The sequence below is a fragment of the Penicillium atrosanguineum genome, assembly GCF_028827265.1.
Source record: "Penicillium atrosanguineum strain IBT 20685 chromosome Unknown utg000003l_segment0_segment0, whole genome shotgun sequence".
Taxonomy (NCBI): Eukaryota; Fungi; Ascomycota; class Eurotiomycetes; order Eurotiales; family Aspergillaceae; genus Penicillium; species Penicillium atrosanguineum.
The window spans coordinates 1579340-1596526 of NW_026623135.1; the positions used below are offsets into that span (position 1 = coordinate 1579340).

General features: G+C 50.8%; 6 protein-coding genes across 6 annotated transcripts; 3 read left to right on the forward strand and 3 right to left on the reverse strand.

Annotated features, from left to right (window-relative positions):
* Positions 1 to 868: 868 nt before the first annotated feature.
* N7443_004006 (putative importin 13) lies at positions 869 to 4157 on the forward strand (the record flags this gene model as incomplete). Its single annotated transcript, XM_056884062.1, has 4 exons — positions 869 to 931; positions 981 to 1171; positions 1242 to 1737; positions 1806 to 4157. 4 exons carry the CDS (start codon positions 869 to 871, stop codon positions 4155 to 4157), a joined length of 3102 nt encoding a protein of 1033 aa, XP_056742340.1.
* An 830-nt stretch (positions 4158 to 4987) lies between these two features.
* Positions 4988 to 6160, forward strand: N7443_004007 (uncharacterized protein; the record flags this gene model as incomplete). Its single annotated transcript, XM_056884063.1, has 1 exon — positions 4988 to 6160. One exon carries the CDS (start codon positions 4988 to 4990, stop codon positions 6158 to 6160), a length of 1173 nt encoding a protein of 390 aa, XP_056742341.1.
* Positions 6161 to 6297: 137 nt separating this feature from the next.
* On the reverse strand, positions 6298 to 7848 carry N7443_004008 (FMN-dependent alpha-hydroxy acid dehydrogenase family protein; the record flags this gene model as incomplete). Its single annotated transcript, XM_056884064.1, has 3 exons — positions 6298 to 6461; positions 6516 to 7670; positions 7722 to 7848. The coding sequence occupies 3 exons, from the start codon at positions 7846 to 7848 to the stop codon at positions 6298 to 6300; spliced, it is 1446 nt and encodes a 481-aa protein (XP_056742342.1).
* Positions 7849 to 8311: 463 nt separating this feature from the next.
* On the reverse strand, positions 8312 to 10468 carry N7443_004009 (uncharacterized protein; the record flags this gene model as incomplete). The annotated part of the gene is made up of 4 exons (XM_056884065.1): positions 8312 to 9331; positions 9392 to 10246; positions 10344 to 10400; positions 10457 to 10468. The coding sequence occupies 4 exons, from the start codon at positions 10466 to 10468 to the stop codon at positions 8312 to 8314; spliced, it is 1944 nt and encodes a 647-aa protein (XP_056742343.1).
* A 520-nt stretch (positions 10469 to 10988) lies between these two features.
* On the forward strand, positions 10989 to 12573 carry N7443_004010 (ubiquinol--cytochrome-c reductase subunit 2; the record flags this gene model as incomplete). Its single annotated transcript, XM_056884066.1, has 4 exons — positions 10989 to 11225; positions 11293 to 11467; positions 11561 to 12420; positions 12478 to 12573. 4 exons carry the CDS (start codon positions 10989 to 10991, stop codon positions 12571 to 12573), a joined length of 1368 nt encoding a protein of 455 aa, XP_056742344.1.
* A 2672-nt stretch (positions 12574 to 15245) lies between these two features.
* N7443_004011 (putative mitochondrial DNA replication protein (Yhm2)) lies at positions 15246 to 16426 on the reverse strand (the record flags this gene model as incomplete). The annotated part of the gene is made up of 5 exons (XM_056884067.1): positions 15246 to 15300; positions 15362 to 15753; positions 15789 to 16033; positions 16143 to 16239; positions 16310 to 16426. 5 exons carry the CDS (start codon positions 16424 to 16426, stop codon positions 15246 to 15248), a joined length of 906 nt encoding a protein of 301 aa, XP_056742345.1.
* Positions 16427 to 17187: the final 761 nt, after the last annotated feature.

Consider the following 17187-nt stretch of genomic DNA (forward strand, 5'->3'; position numbering starts at 1 on the left):
ATATGATAACGAGCCGTCAAATGGTGGCAAGTGCCGGTCGTGTGAGTGGCTTCCCGGTTGCAGACGGCGAAATTGTCCACTGGGGGAGCAATCCACTGGCCCACTGTTGACATGTTTGCACTGTTTCCATATCCATTATCGATAACGATACGATTCCAAACATAGCGTTAACGTTAACTAAAGGGGTAGGAGGGTTGATTATTAGATTTGTTTATTGCATAATACATGCATCCATGTCACGCCACTTTAAGGGTCTAGGTGACTGACGTACCATCAGGTCCACAGGCAATACTTCCCCCGGTGTCCTAGATCAAGCATGAAAGCTACCTAGGTAGACGTCTGGAAGACATTCACACTTTATTTTGCTCACTTGGAAGACAACGTCTTCAAGCATTTTATAAGTATTATGCTACGTACCTAGTCCGCGTTCCTGTTTTGAAGTTATCTCCGGGTTTTAATGTACGAAGTTTAGCTTACCGAAGCAGCTATTGGAACATATATCTCGAGATGGAGAACAATCTTTCCTAGATACTTATATATGTGAGGGTGAAGAATGGCCAAAATGAGTCCTGCACAGAAATCGCATGGACACTCACACCACTCACGTGTGCAATCTCATCTCTGGTTTTGACAAGGCTAATGCATAAGCACGGTGTACTGGAAGATCAGTCACTGTTTTCCCTCTCGACCCCACAGTTGACCGCCTCGATACACCGCCCTCAATAGTCGCACCTAATTGGATGCTAATTTACCAAGCAAGATTCTACCGGCACATGGGCGGCTATCGCCACGTGACCTGTTCTATACTGTCCCTTTTTCCACCTTCGCACTTCCATCCCACCCAGGCGTCCTACGTCTTGCATCTACCATGGCCACGCCCTTTCAAAACATAGGCCATGGCTCTGGAGAGCTAATTTCCGAGGCGCACTTGGTATGTTTTACCCCTTACTATGGAATTGGAGCCTCTAACAATTTCGCAGTTGGTGACCCAACTTTACGATCCCGCTAACCAGCGGAACCCGGCCAAAATCGATGAGGTACAGTCGCGGCTGCAGCACCTCCAAAAGAGCGAATATGCATGGGAAATTGCAGATTCGCTCCTCCGAGAACGCTCCGCCCATCACCGTTTCATGGGTGCTCTCACTTTTACAGTGAAGATCAATGTATCCAGGTGAGTGTCAACAGACGCGATATAACTGTTATTCTTCCTGATAAGATACATTTCACTCATCCAATTTTAGCGGCGAGGTCAAAGAAACCATGGCGGTCCAAATTCTGGAACGCCTCATCAATCACTTCATCGGTATTGTGAATGAGGGTGAGCAGGCTTTTGTGATCCGAAAGCTTGCGTCCAGCCTTATTGCGATCTTCCGGCATCCGACTACCTCGTGGAAGCGGGCGCTCTGGCAGCTGGCTGCCAGTCTTGCGCATGGGAGCTTTGTTCAGGAAGAGCAGTCCCAGACCGTGGATTTCCTAAGTGGTGTACTGCCAGCTTTGAGTACCCCGCAGGCCACAGCTCTGTTATTCTTCTCGGTTTCGCTGGCTGAAGAAACCTTGAGGTTAGACACCGAGCCTCAGAATCTGGTAGCACCGGTGATTCAGCGGGCTGTGTCAAACATCAAGGATGGCTTCTTGCTAGTGCAATACATCATGCGGCAGATCGCTCAACATCCTTCCATTTCGCAGAGTGAATCTCCTGAGATAACACTCGGAGTTGAAGCTATGATCGCCTGGAAGGTAAGTTTATTAGCGCAAGGACTAAATGTAGTGCCGATGATAAGGTTGCTAACTTTTCTCAAAAATAGGCTTGGCTTGGAGTCTATGGCAGTCGCCTGCACTCTGGACATGGTGAAGAGCGACGGGCCTTGGCAGTTTCTTGCGGACAAGACATTATGGAAATCCTGAGAATCCCTAGTCTGAGCGAGAACGCAGCATCCATATTGACTCAAGCGTTTGAAACCCGCAGTTGGGCCTTTGACAACAACTCCATTTTGATTATTTCACAAATTCTCTCAGACTCCATCGTGACCTTCCATATCTCAGAAATTACGAAGGGGAATGAAGGCACCGAGAGCATGACATTTGTCGACCTTTTGGTCGCGTATGTTTCGCATCTTCAAATGAACCTATTCAGTGACCCGATGAAGCCCCAAAATGCTCAAATCTTGAGCATCGTGCACAGCATCTTCAAGACGCCAGGATACGCTGTCATTGATGACCCGGCAACACCTCGAGTCTTGGAGTACTGGAATGAAATTGCAGAAACTCTTCCCGATGAGCTGCAACAAAATGACCCAAGGTATCAAGCAGTGAAAAGTCACTTGGCGCAGGTTGTTCTCGGCTTATTTGACAAGCTTCTATATCCCACTCCAAGCGACCTTTCAGACTGGAGCGATGATGAAAGAAGTGAGTTTAACGGTTTCCGTTACGAAGCTTGTGATTATCTATTGTCGGTTTATCCAATCCTCGGCGTTGAGTTGGTAAGTGTTTTCCAGGAGAGCGCAACCACCCACCTTGGCAACAATGACTGGCGTGGATTTGAAGCTGCCATGTTCTGCATTGCTCAGCTATCAGAGGCCGTTGATGAGAACGGCCATGCAGACCAATGTCTTGATGCCATTTTCGGCAGCGGTGCCTTTTCCCGCCTCTGCGCCGGTGGTGAAACCGGCATTCCACTCAAGGCGCGTCAGACGCTTGTTGATGCGTTTGGGAAATACGAGTCTTACTTTGAACGACACAATTCGTTGCTTCCGGGTGTTCTGAACATTCTCTTTGAGTCACTCAACTTCGAGACATGTGCCCAGGCGGCTTCGCGGTCTATCTTGACGCTTTCCAAGTCATGCGGCCGTGTGTTGACCACAGAACTCCCGGTTTTCCTCGATCAGCTTGACCAATTCCGTACAAAGCCGACCGCTACGGTATCAACCATGCCCAAGGTGCTTGAAGGCATTGCAACCATCATACAAAGACTACCCACCGATGATGAGAAAGTGCAAACCCTTGAGAGGATCCTGCGCTTCTTCGTCCAGGAGGCTAAACAGGCACGAGATGAGGCTGCCAACTCTGCTTATGAAATTGCTCGTGCCCATGGACATCTGGTGCTTGGCTGCATCGCCAGCATTGGAAGGGGCCTACGTGCTGATACAGACGAGGTTATCAACATTGACGCAGCGGAAGAGCAGGACCCCTACCCTCCATCCTTTTGGAATGCTGGACCAGGCTCTGGTGCCCAGCAACTTATCATGGAAGCAATGAGGCTTTTAATTTTGGATTTCCCTGTGGACAGTGGGATTATTGATTCCGCGTGCGACATCCTCAAGGCCGGGTATACCGAGTCTTCGGGGCTTTTCGTTCTCCCCCCGTCCTTGACCGTTGACTTCATTAAGAGTTTCCCACTCGGTATCTCCGGCACAGATGTCATCATGGCTACCGCCTCCTCGTTCCTTGCCTCGCACGCTTCACACTCGATGCAGATCAGGGACCAAGCCGTGGCATTGATCGTACACGTCTCCCAGCTATTCTCTTCCATGCTGGAGAATCCCGACATCTACGATCCAGAGACAGCGAATGCAGGAATTGATTTCCTCGCGCGTCTCCTTCCGAAATACTACCCCATCCTGTTCTCCTTGACTGAGCCACTCCCTTCCGCTTCGGGCTCCGTTTCCCAAGGCCTGCCGATTTTCGTTGTCCTATTGAACTTTACGCTCCACTCTCTGACGCGCCCCGAGCCTCTGACTCTTCGTTCTGGGTCCGCATTCTGGGTTGCCATGTTAGATCTTCGCGGTGGTTCACCCGAGGAGACAGCTGCTCTCGACCAAGTCCTCGAGCAATTCATCCCAACGCTATGTGAGACTTTGATCCGCCAGATCGCAGGCCACTGTGCACGATCGGATCTGCTTTCGCTCAACGATGTTCTGCGTCGCACAATCTTCAAGAAGATGGGACTGGCACGCCCCAGTCTCACTGCCGCTCTAAATGCCTTGAATGCACAGGTCACAGACGCTGATGGTCACCAGGCTCCAGTTCTTTCGCCGCAGGAGAAGTCTCGGTTTTTGGAATCCCTAATTGTCGCCAGAGGACAGCGACAACCGTCGCTGGAGCTGATTCGGTCATTTTGGCTGAAGTGCCGAGGAATGGCATTTGACTATGCCGGATAGACATAGGGCTTGCATATCTAAGACGACATGATGATGGCCAACGGAGTTTTAAGGGTATCTCAAAGAATTGAGGATTTTCGTTGCATTTTGTTAGATATCCATTTTTGCAGGCAGTTCATAGCCTTGGAATCAGAGAGCATTCATTCCCCTCCGATAGATGTAAAGCGGACAGCGCTAGAACACCATGCATGAGTCATGGAGCGTGTAGGGCTTGAAGAACTAAGATTATATCATATTTCCTATTTAGGCATAGCTCAGGCATCGACGTGCTTAGGGGACGCAAAGAATCAACTTGTCCCGTTACGCCCAGCTATCATCGCTTTACGATAGCCAAGAAAAAGACTCAATCACCGAATAAGCTATCGCAACATCGGAATGACATCGGCGTCCTGCCCAAGCCGATGGCTGTCACGCGGGCAAAACATAGCCGCATCGCCACTGCGGCGGTGCAGTTCTCAAACAAGGGCAAAAATAACATCCCTTGACGGCGCTCCACGATGTGGCCCAAGTGCAAGTGGAGTGCCTCGAGGGCTGCATTGCTGCTCACCGCACTGTGTCAGGCCCGTGTTCTAATTTATTCGTAGCCTAAAATCGTCGATTTCTTTTTGTGTTTCTTTTTCTTTTTCCAAGATCTCCACTTGCCCGCCAAACATCACGATTGGTTTTTACTTTTGCTTCACTTCGACTTGCGTATGCCTCAAATCTCAAATACACCGGAATCTTTGCTTCCCCGCTCAGATTCTAGAAATCCGGCAACCACATGTAGAGGCATCACGACACAGGGCCGACCATGTCGTCGGGCTCTAGCACCATCTCAAACGCCTGCGCCTATGTCAAAGCCTCGAAAGGGCGTAAGCCATGTACCAGATCCTGAATCCCTGTACTGCTGGCAGCACAAGGACCAAGCCGGGTCAGCCAAGCCCTGGGATAAACCGATTACTCCGGCAAAGCCACGAACCAGCATCGAGACCTTAATGGATCGACTCGGTGTTCTCGAGATCAATGATCAGCCGAGGCCTCCAGAAATGCACCAAAGGCGGACAAACCAGAGTCTCGGTGAGAAACGCAAGCCTCGTCCAAGGCGCACCTTTTGCTGTTTTACGACTGTGGATGATTTTAGCGAAGACCACACGCCGTCCAGACCTGTTCAACGGCCTCAAAGTCGCCCATCTCAAGGAGCGACACCCTCTCCTCAAAATCTGCAAAGGCCTCGACCCTCTGCCGGGAAAGTGCACAATGTTGCTCCTCAATTGTCGCGACCATCTGTCCCAAATAGCAGGCAAACTTCGACCTCATCCTGGATCCCTACTACACTGTTGCCGGAAACAACATCTCTCCTCCTAACAGAGCTCTCCAAGCCAATCTCATCAGCCGATGAAGATGGTTATATCTATATGTTCTGGGTAACACCCCAAACAGCCACAGCAAGCAAGAGTGGAGATTCACCTCTACCTAGAGACATCGCATCATCTCTACTACCATCCGCACCACCAAACGACCATCTCCGCCCACCAACGCAACCTCGCAGCGTAAGCGACGCCATTCGCGCCGCGCGAGATTTGAACGCTCTAACGTCCAATCCAACACCAACCGCACCAGGCACGATCCGACTCAAAATCGGCCGTACAAATAACGTCCACCGTCGAATGAACGAATGGACCAATCAATGCAATTACGATCTGACTTTGATTCGCTATTACCCGTATACGTCATCTTCATCTGCATCATCGTCCCCAGCGAGGACACCTGCCGCGAGGAAGCGAGGAAATAGTCACGCGGCTGTTGATACATTGGTTCCGGGTCGCAAAGTTCCCCATGTTCACCGTGTGGAACGACTTATTCATCTCGAGTTAGGAGAGTTACGTCTTAGGGATCTTGGCAAATGTGGTGTTTGTGGGAAGGAGCATCGAGAGTGGTTTGAGGTTGAGGCTGCGAAGGAGGCTTTGAGGAAGGTGGACGAATGTGTGCGGAGGTGGATTTCATGGGGAGAGTCTATGCCTTGAGGAAACATGTAAAGGGCTGTAGATATATGGTGGACGCTCCAATGCATTATAGATGGTCTAGAACTTTGGGGCTCTTGCGGCCTCACATAACATAGCACGGCGTTTTCTTGCAAAGAATAGGAAGGTTCTTGACATCATTAGAGTTTTGTCGATCGGGGTGTGATGTGAATATATGATGAACTGTGATATGCAGGCAATAGATGATCTACGCCCGAGGTGTTGAGATAAGTTGGTCCAGCGTCTCGCATCAAGTCCGTCATACCAACAAGTTGCATGGCTGTCTCAATCTCCTCTTTGAGCACTAGTCCAATATTAGCGGATTACATTCTATCGGTAATTTTTACAGAAAACTTACAGTTGACAGCATGCTCCACGCCTTCTTGCCCATAGTTCAGAGCATAACCAAAAGACCTACCCAGACCCACAGCCGAGGCACCCAAGCAAATGGCTTTGACAACATCCGAACCACGACGAAAGCCACCGTCGACAAGAACCTTCAGCTTGCCAAGCACTTGTGGGCAATGCCGATGGATTTCCAACAAGATGAGTATTGCAGGCGGAGCAGTATCAGCAGCTCGACCACCATGGTTGCTCACAACAATACCATCGAATCCGACTTTCATTGCAATGACAGCATCCTCCGCCCGTTGAACACCCTTCAGCAAGATAGGAAGCTTCGTAATACTTCTCAACCAAGCCATATCATTCCAGTTTAGAGAAGAATCGATGAATGAGCTATTGCTCTTTGCTATTCCAGCACTTTTCTTGCCATGGGTAGCTTTCATCACGGAATATCCTTCAGGCTTGATACGCTCATCATCCTCCCGCTTCGACATAACGGGTAGATCAGCCGTGATAAAAAGAGCTCTTATCTTGGCTGAAGCCTCGGCTTGTTTCACCAGTGCTTCAGTCTTAGAGCGGTCCTTATTGACATAGACTTGATAGAAAGCCTGCATTGGAGTCTCATCCATGATTTCTGAAAAAGAATAAGAAGCCACTGTGGATACGCACTGGATGACCCCTGAAGAAGCAGCACCTCGAGCGAGTGGTAGCTCTCCTTCCTCGCAAATCGTCTTACCGGCGCCCAGTGGAGAAATGTAGACTGGGATATCAAGATCGCAACCAAAGAGACTAGATCGAGTGGTTACGCGAGACACATCACGCATGATCGCGGGACGAAACCAGATACGCTGTAGGAAAGTGCGGTTCGCATCGCGGGAGATGTTGTCGTTTGCAGCGCCGCTGTTGTAGGCCCATGACTTTGGGCTGAGGGTGTTCATTGCGACTTGTTCGAAGTCGTCCAAGCTGATGATATCTTCCAAGGGCGGTTTCTGATCTCCTTTCGTTGTATCAGGGGCTCTGGGCGTTTCATCGCCTTTGCTCCATTCGGTGGATACGGTTGCCGTGTCCAAGTCACCGATCAGATGTTCTTCGATGTCTTTGATGAGACATGGTGAATGGGTGCTGTTGTACTTCGTTGAAGCATCACCGCCTGCGTATTGATAGATGACTATTATACTCAGCTTAATTTGAATGAACAGATTTCAATTTCTCATCATACCCTCTGGACCACCAGGATGCCCTGGGGCAAATTGGGTCACGTCGTATACCATCCCATTGACCACAATCCATATGTCATCAACTTGAGCATGCTTGGAGATTTCGTCTGTTGATACACTTCTCCTCATGGCAGTGGCTAGTCAGGAAATGATAATCGACGTAGGATAAGATTTCATTATCCACTCTGCGGACTCTAGATAGAAAATAAAGGACGTTGACATTCCTGGGGTTGCTCTGGGGTCTGTCCCAGATGGTCAAAGCGCGGAATGGCACCCTTGAAGCGGAATCTTCAGGACTTACACTGCGGGGAAGTCGCGGAACCGATGCCGACAAATACACGGTTAGCTCATAGATCAATCGGATGACGGTAGTACGGAGCAGATGACGCCGCCATATACGCGCTGCGCTCGAACGTCCAGTTACTCTAGTGAATCGAGATCGATAAAGTGGGTATCGTTCAGTGGCATAAGCTATGGAAAGGATGCTATGGACAGGAAGAGTATTTGAGATAAGGGAAAGAGCCTTGACAGATCAGAAACACAAATGTCGTGGTCACCAGTAGCAATCATAATATTTCTTTTTTTTTTCTTCTTAATAGTCACGGAAGACAGCAACCATATCATCCAAGCGAGCAATGGCCGCAAGGAACAGGGCCTCTTTATTTCTCCAGCGTTGCAGACGCTCCAACTCACCCTCGGTGAGATACTCCTCTTCGTGGCCCTTGACATCGCTGCGCTCCGTTTTCTCAAGGAAATCCTTTTCAAGCGTTCGCTCGTGCTTGATACGCTGCAGGGTTCGCGACATGGCCTTGTAAGTGTCCTCCAAGATACTGCTGCAGACTCGGTCCGCATCATAGTACCAGAGGAAGATGGTCTTTGAAGGTTGGCGCTGGGCGTCCTTGGGCACTTCTTGCAAGTCCACAAATCCACCCCTCTGCATGCTAGCCAGGGTCTGCCGCAGGTCCTTGAACGGCAACAGACTGATCTCCTGCAGTCGCTTCTCGTCCAATTTACCCTTGGCCTGCAGTACACGTACCACTCGGAGTGCGACATCGCCGAACCGAGACTCGATCATTCGTTCTAATTCCAGGTGTCGCAATTTCCGAGCAAGACCGCGGAAGCCGACACGCCATTTTGAGGGTCCCACTGATAGGGTGACAGAAGATGCTAGGTCGAATGGGGGCTGTGAAAGGAGACCAAGGTGCTGGTTGACTAGGTAGGCACGCATGGCTCCTGATGACGCTTCATCGGCATCGTCGGCGTCATCGTAGTCGCCGTTGACGCCGTTTTCCAGAGGCCGCTTTCCTCGTCGATTCATCGCCTGCGAGGGATCCGCCGGTCCCAAGGCGCCGGTTAGATCCATGCTGGGATCAATATCTTCAAGTAACGTCTGGACGCTAATTGGGGTAGAGAATTGTTCTCCTTCTTCCTTCTCACGAGGGATTTCTTCTGCATCTCGGCAGCGGGGTGTGACGTATTCTACGCGACGAAGAAGGCAAGCATACAGCTCCGCAGTCACAGCAGGTGCATCTTGCTGGGCAAGGTCGACAAAACGAGCATTCCGTAAAGCCACGTCAAGCTTTTCATAATTGACCCGAACGGCCATTCCAGACTTTGTTTGAAGTCAGCTTCTGATCTGCAGAGTTGAAACGGCAGAAAGCCATATACTCACCTCCATTGGAATATTGTCGAAACCATCCTCATCCTCGGACCATTCGTTTTCTTCTTCCTCCTTCTGCTGCTCTTCGTCTTCTGCGTGGTCGCCATTGACGCCATTATGGTGGTTCTGCGGTTGCCTATCCACAGAACCATTGCCAAACTTCCTTTTAATACCACGGGGCAGACCGTTGTACATGAGTCCTTGAGTGAGGTCACCGCTCGTCCGTTCTTGGACCAACTCTTGGGCCCTCTCTTTGATCGCCTCTTCTTGCTTCTTTCCCTTGAGGGCCTTGATATCGGACCGAGCAGCAACCGCTCGCTGCGCTTCAAGCAAATTGTCCGAAGGACTCTGGAAGTGAGCATCTCTCACACGCAAGATGTATCCGTGGGATGCAAGAGCCTTAAGAGTGGCATGGAATGGTGCTGGCTTATCGTCAACAGCGTGATCTCCATTCGTGGTAGCTGGTTCCTCCTCCACGTCCAATCCATTGGCTTGAGGATCTTCTTCCTCATGTTTGATCCTATTCGCAGCCACCGGGTTTCTTGATCGAAGCTCGGGACGGACTTCGAGTTCCGAGACTGAGGCATGCCCGAGATACAAAATTGCCTCCATCAAACGAGAAGCATACTCTCCAAGTCGTGATTCTACCAGCTGGAGAATCTTGCCCGATCGCACGAGGTAATAAGCAGCTTGTGGGTTCGCTTCGTAGTAGGTGTTTCCGTCTTCGAGAGAGGTGAAGTGATAGATGAGATGATGTTGAATCATGGCAGCCAGCGCATGGCGTAACTGTCTGTCATTGAGACGGGAGTGGAACTTGAGCCGAGGGAGTGTCAAGCGCTCATAGCGTTGTAGAATTGAAAAGATGCGCTGTGAAGGTTGAATTCGTTAGGTCCGAAGGAAATTTGCCGCCATCACGCGCAAATTCGTGCAGCATGGGGCTGTAGCAATTTTGAAAGATACTCACAGCAAAGAGTTCACCGAAGTGATCCTCAACCAGGAGCATACATAGCTCCGCCGCGTACTGTGCAGAGATGCGTCAGTGCCGATCCGAGACCGGTTAAAGAAGTCCTGGCGAACCTGGGATATCATGTTGGCGGTAATGGAGTGATGACCAGCCTCCAGTCCGCACGAGGAGCAATTAAGGTCACCGCGACAGATTCATTTGAAAGTAGAGCGCGGCGCAAGTGGAGGAGGAGCAGCCCTCACTTTTTTGCTTATCAGTCACGTGATATCAGGTCAGGTGATCCCGACTGGAATGGTCAAATCTGGGATTCGGCGTCCGACAAAATTGTGACGAGAATAAGTTCCTAGTGAAGAGCCCTCAATTAGCTAGTTTCCAGCTACTCTATGTTAAAATATCTATGCTATCCCTCAATTTATAGAAACAAACGATAATAGAGAATAAAAGATATTCCGGTTCCGTCCGACTCGTCACGGCAGCCAATCAGCGGCCACATAGTCAGCCAGCGACCCGGCATCTTGAAGCTTTTCGTAACCCGTCTGCTTCCCTCCTCCCTCCGCATCCCCCTCCAACTCAATTGCCTCCCACCTTCAAGCCCTTTTGGGTTCTCGCTTCTTTCTTCCTTTCCTCTTCCGTCCTCGGCGCACAATGCTGTCGCGGTCTTCCGTCCGAAACGCGCCGCGTGCGCTCGCCGCCGGCCGTCGGGCCATGGCCTCTGCTGCCAACCCGACTTTCCAGTACGATGTCTCTGAGGCCTCCGGCGTGAAGGTCGCCAACCGTGAGGTCGCTGGTCCTACTAGCACCCTGGCCCTCGTGGCCAAGGCTGGTTCCCGCTACCAGCCGTTCCCCGGTTTCTCCGATGCCCTCGAGAAGTTTGCTTTCAAGGTTGGTCCCAACTGCCATCCATTGGACATCATCCGCCACCTCTTCGTGCTAACTCGACCTTCTCCAGTCCACACTCAAGCGCTCTGCTCTGCGCATCACCCGTGAGGTCGAGCTGCTGGGCGGTGAGATCTCCGCCACTCACTCGCGCGAAAACCTCATCCTCCGCACCAAGTTCCTCGCCAATGACCTCCCCTACTTCACAGAGCTGTTGGCTGAGGTTGCTAGCAAGACCAAGTACACTGGTGAGTCACTTTCTCCATTGGGCGAATGGCCCGAAGAGAAAGAGAGCCAAAAATGTTAGGTCGGTTTTGCTGATGCGGATCTTTTGATTTTAGACCACGAGTTGAAGGAGGTTGTCGTCGATCTCCTCAAGTACCAGCAGCTGGCCCTCTCCTCCAGCCCCGAGAACGTCGCCATTGATGCCGCTCACGGCATGGCCTTCCACCGCGGCCTGGGTGCCCCCATCACCCCCTCCGAGTCCTCCCCTTACGAGAAGTACCTGACTGGTGACGCCCTCGCTCAGTTCGCCCAGGATGCCTACTCCAAGTCCAACGTCGGCATCGTCGCCACCGGCCCCAACTCCGGTGAGGTTACCAAGTGGGTCGGCCAGTTCTTCAAGGATCTCCCCGCTGGCGCCTCCTCCAGCCAGTACAAGGTCCAGCCTTCCCAGGCCTCCAAGTACTTCGGTGGTGAGCAGCGTATCGCCTCCAAGAAGGGCAGCGCTGTCGTGATTGCCTTCCCCGGCTCTAGCGCCTTCGGCACTGCTGGCTTCAAGGCCGAGGCCTCCGTTCTCGCTGCTCTCCTTGGCGGCGAGTCCACCATCAAGTGGACCCCCGGATTCTCCCTCCTCTCCCAGGCCACCAAGGGCTTCTCTCAGCTCAACGTCTCGACCAAGAACACCGCCTACTCCGATGCCGGTCTCTTCACCGTTACTCTTACCGGCCAGGCCGATCAGATCGCCGCCGCCAGCAAGAATGTTGTCGACGCCCTCAAGAAGGCCGCCGCCGGCGAGGTTGCTAGCGAGGACATTAAGAAGGCCGTTGCTCTGGCCAAGTTCCGTGCTCTCGAGTCCGTTCAGACCCTCGAGACTGGTCTCGAGGCCACCGGCTCCGGCCTGGTCCACGGCAGCAAGCCTTACCAGATCGGCGAGATCGTCCAGGCTGTTGAGAAGGTCTCCGAGGAGCAGGTTAAGGAGGTTTGTTTTGGATTCCCATCCGAACTTTTTGTTTCATGTACTAACGATTCACAACAGACTGCCAAGTCTTTCCTCTCTGGCAAGGCTACCCTCGTCAGCGTTGGTGACCTCCACCAGCTCCCGTACGCTGAGGACCTCGGCCTGACGGTTTAAACCCCTTGTATACCATACAGCCGCTAGATCGAGGAAAAAGCGTGTTTCCTCGTTTTGGATTTGATGTGACCACTTGTGCCTAGATTCCTTGCCGATATCTCTTTTGTCTTCAGGGTGTAGTTGACTGTAATACAATTGTACCTTATTTGATGCAGTCTTTGCGATACTTTACCTTCTTTCTGCGTAAGTTGGTCGAAGTTGAACTCCGTTCAGAAGAGCCTTCTTATCTCCATACCAAGGTCACTAGGTGTTTTTGGCCAATGGTATACCCCAAGCGCTCTCCTTCTGGAGCAGGACATATATTCAAATTTAACCTCAGGTGCCATTAGTTAAAATCCAGTCACGAGACTAGCCAAATCATTCAAAAACTCAGCGCGTCACAAAACGGATTCGCCGCATCATCAGCATCCCCATCCTATCATAACAATCTCATCAACTGCAAGACCGTGAGAATAGTGTTTCACCACTGTATGCGCGGAACTCTAAGAGGTCAAAATTGTCTGCATTAGCACCACCTAGAATCAAGAAACTGGCTAGCTTGACGGCTTGATTACCCCAGTCCCAATCGGCGTCGTTCAGGATGTTATTAATGTAATACTCTAGGCCGTCAAAGCTTGGATCATTGGTATCCACGTCTCCCAAGGAACTGACCATTTAGTTCTCGGATTTAAGGCCGAAGCTAGAATAGGTCAAGGTGTTGTTGACGTCAACTAGTGATATTTATAGGGCCTCTACTAGAGTGAGGATCTGGAGGGAAGTGAGACAGACAGCATGGATGCTGCTAGATATGCAGAGCATGGCGTCGGGGCTTATTGAAGTGTATATCATCAGACTGGTGGCCCGACGACAAGACCGTCAAATTCATCAAAGGCTATTTGTCCTTCTTTTATTCCCTGAATGCTTGCTTGTCTGTCGGGGGGCAGGCGGCGTATGTGATTTTGGCAGCTTCTTGGCCAAAGATACTACCAGCTGAGACTCCAGCAGCCTCGATGTGTGATCAGCGAGAGGATAATTGAATAAATTAGCTGTCGATGCATTGTTTACGAAGGGCTGTGGCAGCGCTGAGGGACAAGCAAATAAGGAACGCCGCAGCGTCCGTATAAGAAGGCATTAAATTGATGATACTGATGAATATATATGAGAAAGGGGTTGGTAGCATGTGCTCTGCTTAGCAGCATACGACCATCACAGGTGCAGAAGTTGGAAAAAGGACATAGGTCTGGGGAGAACGCAGAGCTGTCTAAACTTTCTTTGTTGAGTCGATATAGAAGTTGCGCTTTATTCATCTGGTAGACAATGATAAGTGAGCCGAGTCCACAGAGAGTGCTGGAACAAGAATCGAGCAATAGCAGCCACGTCAATATTACTCTTCTCCTGATCTCAAAACACAGAAAGAAAGTGAATTTATCTATTCTTTGATCAAGTACAAGGGTGTACAAGATATGGGCCATGAAAGATCGGCAGGGCTGTGTACGGCCCAGGGTCCACTCAGCCCTAAAGTATAGTGCTTCGGGTTTTCCGAGTGTAGATAGAAGCAGACAAATTTAAACTGACAACCAGGGGAAAATATTGATTAGATCAGACAGCTGACGCATCATTGATTTTATTCTTCGATATGCGAAATGCCTCATTGGGTCGTTCAACGGCTGATGGATGGACGTTGGAAGTTGGAATCCAGGAACACCCCAATTTCTCTGACTTTGAGAGTTGACTATTGGATTGAGTGCGAAGCTGCCATCGCATCGTCATACTCAAAATTCGATGCTATTCATAAACGATGATTCCTGTAGCATGTCCCCTACCCGGACGCAAACCCCCGTACAGCGTATCACAATCATCAAGCAAAAGAAACTAATAGACATTTGCTGCCAAGCGTTCAACTTCAATATTCAAATAACAATTAACTTTAGCCAGCTGCTCCAGACTGAGTATAAAAGAAAATGTCAGCTAGGAATCCAGCGAACAACTACTACACTAAACACACCAAACCAAACACCTCATCAGCGATCAGCTATGTATACCAGCAAATAATAACCCCTGGAGAACAATCGGCCTTCTCTCGGCCAAGGCAGCCGTGGCCCATCTCATGCGTAGACATAGCCGAGGTCAAAGACGGGCTGCGGGTAGCGCGCGCCGCCCATCCGCGAAGAAGATCTCAATTACGATACGAAACGAGCGAACGGGTAAAAGGAAATGAAACATGCGTAAGCACGATTTACTCCGGTCTGCATGGAGAGTACGGAGTAAAGTGACGACAGTCGGGGGTATTGAAGGGCCGATTTACGCCACCGAGATCGGATGATTCCTGGGGCCTTTGACACGGAGGAGCGGGACTGGGGGGGGGGGGCTCCACGGTTGAAGGCCGGGGTAAGCGATACGGAAATCTGTTCTCGGGGTCGGAATTATGACGCAGTGTTGGATTTGGAAAATACTATTGGAAGACGTTGGATAATTGCAACCAGTTGTTTCTCTAGGTCTATTATGTTGACATTAAGGGGTAAAAGCAGTCACAGAACAAGAAGCTACAGGGTTTGAGACACGAGACGAGTGTTGAGAAGAACAATTGCGAGTGTATTCACTTGGGTATCGGGTAGACGAAATTATGAGTGTATGAACGAGGACAACCCTTTTCCTCCTTGACCGCTGCATAGCAGAAGGGTATCTCAAACCTTCTAGTGCTTAGCGGTGACGGCCTCGCCAGTCAGTTTTTCGACTGCTTCTTTGGCCCTGCAGAGAAATAAGTTAGTCCTCGGTATCACATGAAAGGGGATATGGATAAAAAACGTACATGTCACCAAGAGCGACCATGCAGACGGTCTGCCAAATACCGAGACCGATACGGGGAGCAACACCCCGGTACAGACCCTTCAGTCCGTTGTTCTGGTAGATGTAGTTGAAGGCCTTGCCGACAGTCAAGTTCTTCGGGCGGTTGGGGTCCACTGTCTTGCTCTGCATCTCGACACGAATGACCTCAATGGGCTGATTCCAGGCGGAAAGACCACCACCAAGACTGGACGCGAGAACCTTCTCCCAGGCAGCCAGCTTCTGACCGTCCTCCTTGCCGGAGACGTTGCGAATAGCGGACTCGGCCAGACGCGAAAGACCGAAGCGGGAACCCCAGTTGGTGGTCTGGCGAATAGCAACGGCGTTGACACCGCGGTTGATACCGCGGATACCCTCCTTACGGTAGATATCCATGAAGGTCGCGAAGGTACCGGGGGCTTGACACCGGCGGCGGCCATCTTGTGCTTGGTGATCTCGACGGTCTTCATGCAGGTGCAGAAGCCCATAGTGGCATAAGCCTGGGCAATACCACCGACCATACCACCACTGATGCCACCGACGAAGTCATTGGCACCGAAGCTCTTAGCGTAGTATTCGGCCTCGGAGGCGACGAAGAGGAGGACCGCGCCCTTGGTGGAGGCCTCAATCCAGGCCCACGGAATGAGTCCCTGATAGTCTAAAGCGGAGCGATGTTAGTCTGATTTATTTCGATAGCCGATGATTGGGTTTCCTGTCCCCACACTAGTTGCGAGCATCGGAGGAAACTGGGGGAAGGTATCACGTACAACCGAGGATGCCACCACGGCCCCAAATCCGACTCATAGCACTGGCGAAGCTGTCGCCCCGGTTGGCAGCCATGGTCGTCTTGACCACTTCCAGCGGCTGGAGAAGAAGGGGTAGTCAGCTTCAAGTTCGGGCCAAAGGTAGCTGAGGGTAGAAGGGAGAAACGTACCTGTCCCAATGAGGTGACCTCGAACAGGTTCAAGCCAGCACCAAGCAGCAGGTTGCTGAACTTGACGGGCTTCTTCTCGAGCTTAGGCGCCGCGGCCATCTCAGTAGCGGTAGACATCGTAATTATAGGGATGCGCTGAAAGGGGCCCTGACCAAGGGAGAATGGGGCTTCGTCGCCTTTTAAGGGATCGAGGAAAGAAAGGTGGAGGAGAAGGAGGAAAGATTTCCCGAGAGAGCAAAAAGAGGTTGATAAATGAAAGAAGGGGAAGGGCAGTCACGAATTGTCTTATAGGAGAGTCGAAAGTCAGCTGTGTTTGGTGTTCCACTCATGCTATTGGGTACAGGGTACCTCCCATACCACCTTAATCGGGTGGTTCCGTACGTACCTAGACTTCGTCGGCTATTGAATCTCCATTGCCTACCAGCATTGTTTGCTCTCTACATAGCTTCAATCCTCCGTGGCATTATGTCTCTACTCTATTGTATTCTATACTTCGGACATGATATCGACAATATTGATTTCACCCGCGTGAGAATGTCAATAAGGAACCGATCGGGTGGGTCGGTGAGGGCGGTCGGTTGAGAATCAACCGCCCAACAATTCACGTGTGCCAGATTCCACTCAGTAGCCGTGAGACCTACCGTTGCTACGCAGTACATCTCCGAATGATCGTCCCGACCTGCAGCTCTACAGATAAGATCCATGCTACAAGTCAGTGTATCATTACATGGCAATATTGCAAGTACTGGAAATACTGGAAATACAGAACAATCGTCCGCTTTTCGGTTTTAAGGTGACCAATTATCATGTTTGGGGGATGGAAACGCTGTTACAAGGCCCGCTCGAACCGGTCAAGTCCTATCATACAACATGACAAA